At 40.8% G+C, this 12,803-nt stretch overlaps 1 protein-coding gene across 1 annotated transcript in view; it reads right to left on the bottom strand.

The window, feature by feature from the left end:
* The window catches only part of LOC149550690 (DNA-directed RNA polymerase 1B, mitochondrial-like), a 63,032-nt gene extending 51,186 nt beyond the window's left edge, over positions 1-11,846 (bottom strand). The window contains exon 1 of the mRNA XM_089786253.1: positions 10,882-11,846. Within this exon, the coding sequence (XP_089642379.1) occupies positions 10,882-11,640 (759 nt within the window). The 5' untranslated portion in view covers positions 11,641-11,846. The remainder of the gene's footprint in view (positions 1-10,881) is intronic.
* Between the last annotated feature and the right edge of the window lie 957 nt (positions 11,847-12,803).

The raw sequence follows: 12,803 nt of genomic DNA, 5'->3' as shown, positions 1-12,803 counted from the left end.
AGTCGGTTTATAGTGGACTGGAGCAACACCTCAAAATTCTTGGAGAATGCTTGGAGAAATGTCGAAGAGCAAGACTGGCCCTCCATCTGAAAAAATGCAAGTTTATGGTTTCACACGACAGACTTCTTGGGCATATTGTGTGCAAAGAAGGATTGAAGACAAATCCTGATAAGATCAAGGTGATTTTGGAAATAGAAGCTCCGTCGAATGTTGCAGGTATCAAATCATTTCTAGGCCATGTAAGATACTATAGAAGGTTTATAAAAGGATTTGCCGAAGTGTCAATGCTACCGGAGAAATTTAACCAAGAAAGGAGAGTGGTTTGGGTGGAAGGAAGAGCAGGACGCCTTCCAAGAACTAAAGAAAAGATTAGTCGAGGCCCCTATTCTCATATATCTCGACTAGAACAAAGAATTATGTGTCCATGTGGATGCATCCAATTGTGCAATAGGTGCCACCTTGGCACAAACCGAGAAGGAAGGGCTCAATCATCTTGTATATTTTGCAAGCAGGCTTCTATCTAAAGCAAAGTATAACTACAGTACCACGGAGAGGGAAGCATTAGGTATGGTGTATGCAGTGCAAAAATTTAGACATTATTTATTAGCTACACCCTTTACATTTTTTGTTGACCATCAAGCACTAATGTACTTAGTGAACAAGCCAATGATCCAAGGGAGAGTAAGTAGATGGCTAATTCTGCTACAAGAGTTTACATTCAAAATCAAAGTCCGGCCAGGAAAAACTCATGTAATTGCTGATCAATTGTTAAGAATCAAGTTAGGGGAAGCCTCTGGCAATGGGGTGTGAGGATTTTCTAAATGCACACCTATTTCAAATTGTTGTGTTACCTCAATGGTACGAAAAAATTGGAGTACTTATCAACAACAACCTTCCCAAGAGAAGCCTGCAACAAAGAGGAGAAAAATTGCCTTAAAAAGCAACACATTCCAACTAATTGAAGGGTTCTTGTACAAAATGGGACCGGACGGAATACTGAGGAAATCTGTGATGGAGGAAGAAATTCCAGGAATTCTAAAAGAATCCCATGAAGGACTTTGGTGGCCAACATTGCATGCAGATGCAAGGGAATGGGTATTGAGCTACGACACTTGTCAGAGCGCACGCAAACCGCTCAAAAGAGACTTCATGCCACTATTTTCGTCCCAACTACAATAATTATTTGAATGGTGGGGACTAGACTTTGTGGGGCCATTACCAGTAAGCAAAAGTCATATGTGTAAGTACATAGTGGTAGCAACAAAGTACCTAACAAAATGGACCAAAGTCTGGATCCCTTTGGACAACACTACTCTCAGCACGACCAAATTTCTGTAAGAGCAAATAGTCACAAGATTCGAGATTCCACTCCAGTGGACAAGTGACAAAGGAGTACATTTTGTAAATCACACCATTAGGATGATGACAAGTGAGTATAAAAGATTTCATTCTTTCTCGAGTCCTTACTATCCAAGGGCAAATGGCCAAGCAGAGACCACGAACAAAGTAATAGTGGCAATCCTATATAAAACTTGTGGAGTAGAAGGGCAAGACTGAGAAGAATGAAATCTGGGGATGGTTTGGGCATACAGAACTACTTATAAGGCCACTACTCGACACACTCCCTTTCATCTTATGTACAGATAGGAAGCAGTGATGCCAATGAAATATATAGTACCAAGTTTGAGGGTAGCAGTTCAAAACAGATTAGGCGACGAGGAAAGTCTTAAGGAGAGACTATATACTTTACTCAAACTAGACGAAAGGAAGACACTTGCTCAATTGAGTACAGAGGTGGCCTAGCAAAGGCGAAAATGTTGGCATGACAAACATTTGAAGAAGATGAATTTTAAACAAGGCCAACTGGTACTTAGGTATAATGGAAAAAACGAAATAAAGCCCGGAAAATTTAAAGTTCATTGGCTACAACCATTTAGAATATTAGAAATAAAGGAGAACGAGGCAATAAAGTTATCTACTATAGATAATAAACCTATCAGAGACCTAGTAAATGGGTCTAAGTTAAAAGTATATAAAGAAAGAAATAAACAAGTAACCAATTACTTTGTAAGTACAGGAGGAGGAAATAAACAAAGGAAAGCAAATAGTGACCAGCAAGAAAACTTTCACCCTAATCCGCATAAAGAGGTTGCTCCACAACCTATTATACTTCACACCAGAATTCACATAGCCATGCTCCCATAAGAAGCAATAGTTGTACATGCACACAATGAGGGAAAAGTGGTTGTACGAGGGCAATTCCAGGGATCAAAAGTGACAGTCGTACAAAAGGAGAAGGTAGTCATACACCAGGAGGAGGCATGCGTACGACAGAGGAAGTAATTGAGGAGAAGCTAGTCGTACGACAGGAGGGGGATTCGTACGAAAGGAACAAGCATCTGTACGGGAAGAGGAACAGGCATCCGTATGGGACAAGGCAGCCATACGAAGAACACCAGGAAACCAACTTGTACGGACCTAGAAGTACGGACGGTGTACAAAGGAAGCCGTACGTGGAGCAAAAAGTTTCAAATTGTCGTATAGAAGGAACAGTTTCAGATTGTTGTATAGAAGGCAGACATCTGGCAAAAAAAATTGTACAATCGTACAGAGGACACCAGGCAAGCAATTTGTACGAAACTCATATTCTATAATAGGTCCATATGCACTTATCATTATCAATAGGTACGGTGACATTTACTCCTTGGTCGGACATGCAGATACTATAGCCATACAGAAGCAAGAAGAGGTCCGTACAGAAGGGTGCGTAAAGACACATCACACAAACGGTTGGCACACTTGGCACATACAAACAAAAGAAATTTGTTGGGAAGTGAGGTACTACCACACAATGGTGAAATTATTTATAGGAAACCCTAGCAAAGAGAACATTATTGATTCCAAAAAGAAGCCGCCTGTGACACTAAAAGCACAGAAAGAGATAAGGAAGATTACAAAAGGCAAGGGCAAAATGGCACAGAAAATCACGGCTAAGAATATCACTTTTGAAAGTGTGATGGGAAGTGAGTGAAAGACCTGGTGGGAGAAAAAAGAAGCAGATCGCCCTCTGAAAAAAACATTGTGCACAACAGAGGTAGACAAAATAATTTTCAAGCCAATTTTTGAATTGAAGGAGTTTGAACCTATACTACGGAATTTAATCATAGGTTATGAGAGATCATGTCATAAATCAATAGTGCAGTATTTCCAGCAACAGGTGACAGTTTCTTATTTAGCGTTGGAAATAAGTAGGGTTTTCAAAATTCCCAATAGAGGGCAAGAACTAGAAAAAACCCTTATGAGAGTAGAGGACAAGAAGAAGTGGTTGAAGCTAATGTATCGAAAAGACCTTACAAATTTCGAATGGGAAGGAACTTTTAAGAACAGTAGGAGTCTCAAGAAAATCTTCATTATAAATGATGAATGGCGATGTATTGTAGATTTGGTGAAATGTAAGCTCACAGCCACCAGCCGCACTTCAAACATTGCCCTTTGGATGTTGCCCGTAGTGGATGGACTGTATAAAGGACAAGCATATAACTGGGCTCAATTTCTTTCTGACAAACTTCGAGAATTCATGGAGTTGAAACTCAAGGCTTTTTACATGCCCCATCATGTCGTGGCTTTATTTTTAGGAGTACGCACTCAAGTGAGCAGCAAGCATTTAGGGACATTAATACCAACCAATAGGGTGGAACCCTACAAATTTGCTATGACATACTGGCTCTGTATGGACACCATGAGTGTAGGATCTCACAACGGTGGCGAACCAAAGAAAAAACACCGAAACAAGCAATTGTGGCTGAGACACTCGAAGAGGATGAAGAGAGTTCAAAAGAGGAGGCCAGCGATACGAATTTATCTTCCTCAGACTCACAGGAGGCAGAAATCCGCCTAAGTCACCTACAAGGGACTCCACAGGAAGTTACTTTCTTACCACCTATGGAGGGGCCACTTCCAACAGGAATATCAAAATCTTCAGAGATTTACCATAACATGATTAGTGATCTCGAAAAAACTGCTATAGCAAATATTTCCAACCCAAATCAAGAAAGAGTCGAGAAAGGAACGAGCGACAGGCAACAAATTCTGACATGGGGGGCTTCCAGAATATCACTTCCGAGGATGGCGCCACTAATCTCTCCAAAACAGCACTTTCGTACTAAAGTAATAGATTTGAGATGCTAGACAAAGTGAATACATAAGGTGAGGTTGCAAACACCTCTAGGCCCAAAAGTAGTACATCTAGTTGCCCTCGTAGTGCAATCGATAGGAGCAATGGATAACCAACAGGGAGAAATACACCCTCAGGAGAGTATGACGGCTATGGCTATGGCGGATACTGTCCCGGAAGAGGCTAACAGGTTACTCAAGGAAGAAGACATGGTGTCTTACCCTCTACGGGCAATTGCTGAGGAATAGGTAGAGATACAAAGCGAGTGTGGGGAACCTTCGGACACGGCTTCTTTTGTAGCCGAGGCAGAGTTGTTTCTCACCGAATTGCATGCCATGGAGTATTCTACCAAGGAGCTCATGCAGCAGACTAGGTCTCAAAATCTGTAAGTTGTCATAACAGCAACAGAAGCATTGGCAGTGTTTATGCAGACTAGCTGCCATACAAATTAGGGACTATCAAAGTCGGATGGATATTCAGAGGAGGATATGGCCACTATATGGAAAAGCTATTCTATCAATTCCAGTGGACAGGAACAATCACCACCTCTCACAGAGGCCCTTGCAACTATGGAAGTTGCCTTTCGGGCAACCTTCTTGGAACTTCCGCAGAAAAAAAGCTTGGCTAAGGCGTGTGGGTTGGAGAGGCAAAATCTTCAACATCAGTGGGAAGCACAAAAAGTTGCCATGGAGGAAGCCTGGAAAATAGAGAAAGCTAAATTGGAAAGCAAGATCGCCACAGCAGAAGCAAAGAAAATGGACGCTTTAAGGGTACTGCAAGGTGTTCAAACAAAATAATAGGCAGTTGGATGGGACCTGTAATGGCTATAGGGAGCTCTGAGCACAAGGATGTCTTCCCATCCCTCTTCTTGAAGTCAAACTTCTTTTTGTTGTTTTCATATTCAGCAGTCCGCTGGACAACAACTTTTTTTTAGGTGGGATAGATGTAGTTGGAATAAAGTAACTATTGTGTTTAGTACTTGTTAAAGCTTAGTTAGGCTAGGTAGTTAGGAAGTGAGGGATTGTGTCAGATAGTTTTCTCAACCAACCAACCCTTCAATAAGTACTTGGAATATTGTCAATGTACTCATGATTTTTTTGGTATTAATAAACCATTTCCTCGCCTACTAGTATTGTGGTATTAAAGGTACATTCTATGTTTTACTTTATGTGTATCTTAATTGTGTTATTCTGTACGATTAGCATATCTCTGTGAACTTGAGTTATATTTCCACTCTACATGGACAAATGCCCTTCACATCTCCATCAACTCCTTCACGATTGGTTCGCATTGACCGCGTAATCAAACAAACTACCGAATTTCTAGGGAGGAGCACACTTGCCATTTGTGTGACATGGGGGAGCCCAAGTCAAAAACACGCTTTATTTTGTGTTGCCTCATCTACTATGAGATTGGAGGTTCTTTTGCCTTTTAAGCGTGTCGGTGTCTCACATCCTTTTTTTCAATTAAACGGATCTGAGACGTATTGTACCTCTAGGAGGCGACAAGGCTTTGGGACCACACAGCACAACTTCAAGTACCGTTGAGACAATCCATGGATCAATTCATCACCTCATTTTTCTCTTCAATCTCTCATGCTCGAGGTACCTAGCAGATGCTCAGCCCCTCTACTCCTAGTCAAACCATGTGAGTGCATCCTCACTAGAGCTATGCTCATAAATGACCCTCCATTTGCATTGGCTCTCAGAGATAGCCTAGGGCCTTTCCTTGCCCTAGAGCCTACCCTTCAAATTTGGACTTCTTCACAACATCGGGCAGAGATCAACATGTTGTTGACTTTTGCCTCTACTCATCGGTTTTGGGTTTGCTTTGTTTTGCTCTTTTCTTGGGAACTATTTGGTGTTCCCACAGCTAGCTGTTATTATATTGTACTTTTGTGGTCCCTTAGGATGGGGTCCCATGGAAGGAGGTTTCCTATAAAATAGAGTGGAAGTCGCTTTCTATTTTTTAGGGAATATTTTAAAGCTAGCAGTCCCATTATTTATGTTGTATATTCAAGCTGACAATTTTAGCTCCAAAATTTAAGGAAAATAAATTAAAAATAAGTTAAAAAGTTAATTAACTTCTAAAACTATTTTTTAACTAAAAATCTAAAAATTCAAATGTTTGACAAGTGGCAAAAATCATTCCTAAGTTGGTGGGGCTATTCCCAGCTCCACCCCTTTTTCGTCTACTTCCTACAAATTAGGGGCTTCTATTTTTTAGGAGAAGGTTATGAATAATCCCGAAGAAAAAAAAATTTTTGCTCATGAGACCATCCGCTTCCTAGAAAATAGAGCTTAAGGCCCCCTCGTGGACCCCTGCCTTAGACCCTCTTTGTGGTCTCTTGTTGGACATTACTAAATTTATCTTATTTTATATTATCTACTCTACCAACTGATCCTCCTCACTAGTACAGCTCTACTACCTTTGGCCCAATCACCTTCGTGAGATAAGTCAATTGAATACTTGAACTACAATTAGGTAGCTGCATAAGCTTGCAACCTATCCCAAGCTCCTTAAAAAGGAGCACATTGAATGAAACCCTCTGGAGAAATATTGGGTTAAATCAAAATTTGACAGTACCTTAGATAATTAGATATTTAGAGGCAAGGGAACTGAGTAGCTACTAGGAATCCAATATCTTATAAGAAAGTAAAGGTGTAATCACAAAATCTTGGTCTATCAAATTCCTTAATAAGGTGCACACACTTTTGGAGAGGGATCTCCAAGGACTAGAAGATAGTCTAGCCTGATAATGTGGCTTGCTAAGATTATTTATTACAATAATAGATAAGACGTCTATTATTAGTTAATGGTTATCTTGTAATTATCTTTAGCTTTAGTTTGCTTTCGTTTTTTGCTTTCTCTGGAATAGAATGTTTCTATTCTTTACGATCGTTTCCTAAGGAAACATCGTCTCATTCTTTTGTATAAATTGACCTTTCGGTCTCTGTTATTTATAAGCAAGTATTTACCAATTACCTTGTAATATGGTATCAGAGCTAAATACTTAAATTTTTTCGGAAAATTTTATAATTTCTTCTTGAAATTATTTGTTTAAATTTTTCCAAAATTATTTCAGCTAATTTCTCCAAAACCCACCTAGAGTTTTTCTGCTTGGAGAAATTCCCGAATTACGGGTCTGCAAATCGCATGGAAATCGTGGCCATTTTTTGAAGACTTGCGTTTTTGGGGTGAAAATCTGCATGTTTCTATATCAAATCTTCATGCTCTTAGCCGTCTCAGTCTGTCATCGTGCTCTGGGAAGCAGATTTGACCATTTTTCATCAAGAAATCTGAAGTTTTTTCAAGTTTTTTTTCAGCTAGGGCCATTTTTTTTCGAAACCCTAATTTTCGGGGTCGAAAAAAAAATTTGTTTGCAGATTCTTGGTGGGTTTTTCGAGAGCTCAACTGGGTTGTCGTCCGTTTTTCTGGGTGCCTCGATTTTTGTGCCTCGATTTTCGAGCCAGCGGATTCAAAAAATGACAGCAAATTCCTTCTGGGTTTTTCGAGCTCTCTTCTGGGTCATTCTCTGATTCTTCTGGGTCTTTCATATTTTTGCCTCGAAGAACGTGCCTTCACAGATTTTCACAATTTTTCATTGAAAAACGTGCCATGGCATCTCTGACAAATATTCTGCTCGAGCATAATTCCAAATTCAATGGTCACAATTATGGAACTGGAAGCAACGCATCATTGCAATCTTCGAATATCGAAACACTGATCAACTTGTTCTGGGTGTTACGCAACGTCCGACTTCTCCGGGTCCTGATCAAGATACATGGGATCTGAATAATCGAGAGGCAGTAATGCTTCTCAAACTCTCCGTAGCTGATGACCAGCTTTCTCAGATTCCATCCGGCAAGACAGCGGCCGAAATCTGGACACATCTAAAAGGTTTTCATGAGACTTCCGACAAGAGCAGAGCCTTCTTTCTGAAAAACACTCTGTTTTCTATTGTCATGGATGAACGCACCTCGCTCCAAGCACACTTGAATCGGATTCAGGAAATCCGTGATCAGTTACTTGCCATCGGTCGCAAGATGGAGGAAGAGGATATTGTGGTAATCACTCTTCGGAGTTTACCAAATTCTTATGAGCATTTTATCAAGACTCTCAACATCACATCTACTGGTGTTGATCTAAAGTTCACTGATCTCTGCACCCTGCTACTTCAGCAAGATCGGTGGAAACAACAGTTCGGTAGCAGCTCCAGTTCCACCTCCACTGAGCAAGCCTTTGCTGCGAAATCCTTTCAGAAGGATAAAGGCAAGTTTCAGCAACCATCTCAGCAGAAGTCTTCTGCTCCAGCATCCGATGGTACCAAAAAGAAGAACATTCAATGCAACTATTGCCACAAGTATGGTCACATGAAGGTTGCATGTCGGAAACGCTTAGCTGCCCAGTCTAAGCAATCAGGTTCGCAACCCAAAGCGAACAGTGCAGAGCACACTGAGCAGGTGGAATCTGCCTTTTACACCTTCATGGCTAAAAGACCCGCAGATCATGTACAGTCATCTGCCTGGTACATTGATTCAGGTGCCTCTCGACATTTCACTCACCGCAGAGACTGGTTTACTGACTACCAGCCTTATTCAGATTCTGTTATCTTTGGTGGTGGAGAAGAGTACACAGTTGTTGGTAAAGGCAACATTCAAATTCAGTCTGTTGGGAGGAAGCTCATATTCCTTGATGTGTACTACGTTCCAGGGATGGAACTAAATCTACTCTCGGTCAGTCAGTTGCTGCGACATTCTCCACACTTGGCAGTCACCTTCAGTTCACATCAGTGCACCATCACTGATCGGGCGACTAAGTCTACTATTGCAGTTGGTCTTGAGGATCATGGTCTTTTCAGACTTACTGATTCTGGTGATTCTCAGGACTTAGCTATGGCTGCTCGGCGATCTTCCATCAGCACACTTTGGCATCAGCGATATGGGCACTTAAATGTGCATTATCTCTCACAACTTGCTCGGGATGAGCTTGTTCTTGGTTTGCCAGAGATTCAAACCCAACACCTTGGAGTTTGTGACGCATGTCAGGCTGGGAAGCAACATCGCACACCTTTCCCCAATGGCGATTCTTGGCGAGCTTCTCAAGTACTTCAGCTTGTTCATGCTGATATCTGCGGCCCTATGGCCACTCCTTCTGTTCTTGGATACAGGTATTTTCTGTTGTTTGTAGATGATTTTAGTAGAAAAATGTGGGTGTATTTCCTTAAAAAGAAATCCGATGCATTTATTGTATTTCAGAAGTTTAAACCCTTAGTTGAAAAAGAGTCTTGGAAATCTATTATTACTCTTAGATCAGACAATGGGGGGGAATTTTGTTCTAATGTTTTCTCCAGCTTCTTGGATACACATTGCATCCAACGCCAGTTCACCACACCCCACACGCCACAACAGAACAGTGTAGTTGAACGTCGGAACAGGACAATCACCCAGATGGCTCGTTCCATGCTCGAACACAGACATGTTCCGAAGCGTTTTTGGGCAGAAGCAGTTAACACTGCAGTTTATCTGTTGAACCGGTCACCCACAGTGGCGGTCAAAGGTAAAACTCCGGAAGAGGCCTGGTCAGGTCGCAAGCCCAGAATCAGTCACCTGAAGGTTTTTGGCTCTCTTGCTTTTGTTTGGATCCCTGATGCTTCACGCACCAAGTTGGATGCCAAGAGTCGGAAACTGATGCTTGCTGGATATAGCAGTCTTCACAAAGCCTACCGCCTTATTGATGTTGAGACATCTCGTCTCATATACAGCCGCGATGTAGTCTTTGATGAGCAGCGAGGACCATTCATGCCTGTTACCTTGTAATATTATTAAGGCTTAATTATATTTGGTAAAAGGTTTATCCTTGATTCTTTAGCAACTACTGGCCGTAAATCTCCCTTTTTTGCAAAGACAAAAAATCTCTGATGACACTTAAAAGAATTTACTGGTAGACAGTCAATTGAGTGCACATAGGAAGACTCTATTCGTAGCATGAATATCAGCAGCAATGACACTAAATATAGCCCTTTCTAGATCTTGGCTTGCTAATATTATTAAGGCTGAACTATGTCTGTTAAAAAGATTATCCTTGATACTTTAGCAATCACTGGCCATAAATCTCCCTTTTTTCAATTTTCTGTGTAGAAAGACAAAACAAACAATCTCCGGTGACACTTCAAAGAATTTAGTACTGGACAGTCAATAATGTGCACATAGGAAGATTCTAATCATAGAATGTATATCGGCAGTTAAGGCGCTAAAATATCACCCTATCTATATCTTTCAGTGGGAGCGATTCATGGTTTTACTTGGTTAAATATTTAGGCTAATGCTAGGTCGATTGGATCCACCATATTTTGTGACAGAAACTAGACTATCATCCAGCCTCCGTCGAGGCTGTAGCTTGTATTTGCCCACCATAATTCACTAGATTAAGAAGGGTGTTATGATCACGGTGGATAATTTTTTTTGTTTGTTGGATTAGCCAAATCTGGACTTCAATGTTACATTTTTCGCAGCTCCTGGGTGCGTACCCCGGGATACTGGCTATAAATTTGAAATTATTGTAATATATTAACACGGATTTAAAATAACTGAAAATAAGTAAAACAATTTATAAATAAGAGTGTTTTTAATATAAACAATATATTACATAAATATAATATTTTTGAACTGCAAAGGGAGATTTCGAAATGCTGCGGGCTCACCCACCTCATTCTCAACTGCCTCGCCAATATGCATTGCAGTGTTAAGAAGCCGCGCACCTCCACCAGGAGCACCGTAGCCCGCACTGCGGCCGTGTTCTCCGCAAGTCATCAGTATCCCAACCAACTTATGCATAGTAATGACAGCCATCATTTCTGGCGGTAGCTGAATCATACAATCTCGAAACACATGTCCATCAATAGCTGCGAAATGCTGGGCCTGCTGCAGAACTTGCTGTTCCTTGGTAATGGCATCGCGCAGGGGTTCGAACCAGCCAAGGAAAAGCATTTTCATGTAGGGCAAAGAAGGAGCTAACTTCTTTTTACACATCTCGTGCATAAGATCCCTGTACTCCTGAACGGTCCTTTTCCAAGCCTCCGTTTCTATTTTAGCTTGCCTTTTTCTCAAGGCCAAAAGTTTCTTTTTCTCATCTGACATGCGGCCAGGACGAAACTTACTTCTACTAAACTGATCCTCCTCACTAGTACAGCTCTCATCCGCCTCATCACTGCTGATTATAATCTCGGCTGCCGCATTGGCAACGCCCCTGCCTCCAAGTCGCAGCCACGCTGGATCCACTCTTCTAACCCCAAAACCCTCTGTGACCCATGCTAAATGCGATATGCTTCTGGCAAACCCCATTTTATAGTCTAAATTAGACCTGTCCTCTGCAAAACCAGCTCCGCTGAATTCCTTATTTATAACTGTGTAGTCTTTAATTGCTTTTAGTCTTCCTGGTGTTTTCTGAAACACTGCTTTCCACATTTTTTTGGGAGTTTCCTTGCTTTAATAAATCTGCAAGTACAGCAATCCAATAAACGATCTTGTGTATTGCTTAGTCTGGTGGAGCCATTTGATCATGGAAACCGGCAGAGCTTATCTCTGCTTTCGCCGGGCACAGATTTTTTCGAAGCGGCGGCTCTAAACCCTGCCTAAAACCCTTCCCACGACGAGATATTTACCTATATCATATCTTCATTTGCATCATGAATTACTAGCATAACGTTAAAATGATGATTTTGTTCCTGTTGATGATGATTTATATAAGCATGTTATTAGTTCCTGCCAAGGCAGGATACTAGAGCATCCTGGTGGGTGCTACTACCTTTTTTTTTTTTTTGGAACCAATCAAAATGTTTTATTTTAAATATTCAAATGTTTTGTTACCAATCAAAATGTTTTATTTTAAATATTCAAATGTTTTGTTACTAATGTTGAGGTAGATTTTTTTTGAAAATTGTTATCTGTTAATTGTTCATTGGTGGATTGCATGACCAGTAGGGCAGTGGAATTAAAAAATAATTCCTATGAAAAGGGGCACGGTGATCTCAAATGCCAATGCAATAGTTTTTTCAAGCAAAAAAATTAGCGGAGGTAGGTCAGTAAATCAACTTGCCTACCCCAGAGCTGCTTATCTCGCAACCTTCGAAAATGATGTTCTAAGGCGATTTCCCGTTGAGTTGACTGAAAAGTATAAGTGGCCCAGTGTAATTGGCCGGCACCCAAACCGCCGAGAAAAATCAATTCGGCTAAATATAGAAACAGAGAAAAACTAAAAAATCCCACCAAATGTTGGTGATACATTTATGTTAGCTAATCTGGATGTCATCGCTAGCCATACCGACATGAATGATATTTCTATTCCTATGTAAATGTGGCCCAATCGTGGGAACTCACATGTTCTAATGTATTATTTTGCTTGCAGCCATTTAAAAGTTTTGATAGGATTTCATGACATGAAACATGGGGAAGGGTGATCTTGATCGATTATTTATGTCTGACAAAACAAGTCATTAACTATGCCCTCCCATTTTTTCAACAAAAGATTGAATGGAAGATTGAATGGATTTTTGAGTGGACGTTTTGTGGCTGAGATGTTGAAGAATAGATTTGGTGCGTAGCCAACAGAACTACAAGACTGCACATCA

This window comes from Cupressus sempervirens, chromosome 6 (assembly GCF_028749045.1).
Source record: "Cupressus sempervirens isolate cs-2001-9-10 chromosome 6, ASM2874904v1, whole genome shotgun sequence".
Classification (NCBI taxonomy): Eukaryota; Viridiplantae; Streptophyta; class Pinopsida; order Cupressales; family Cupressaceae; genus Cupressus; species Cupressus sempervirens.
Note: the sequence above shows the minus strand (reverse complement) of the source record. Positions and strands in the feature narration are given on the sequence as shown.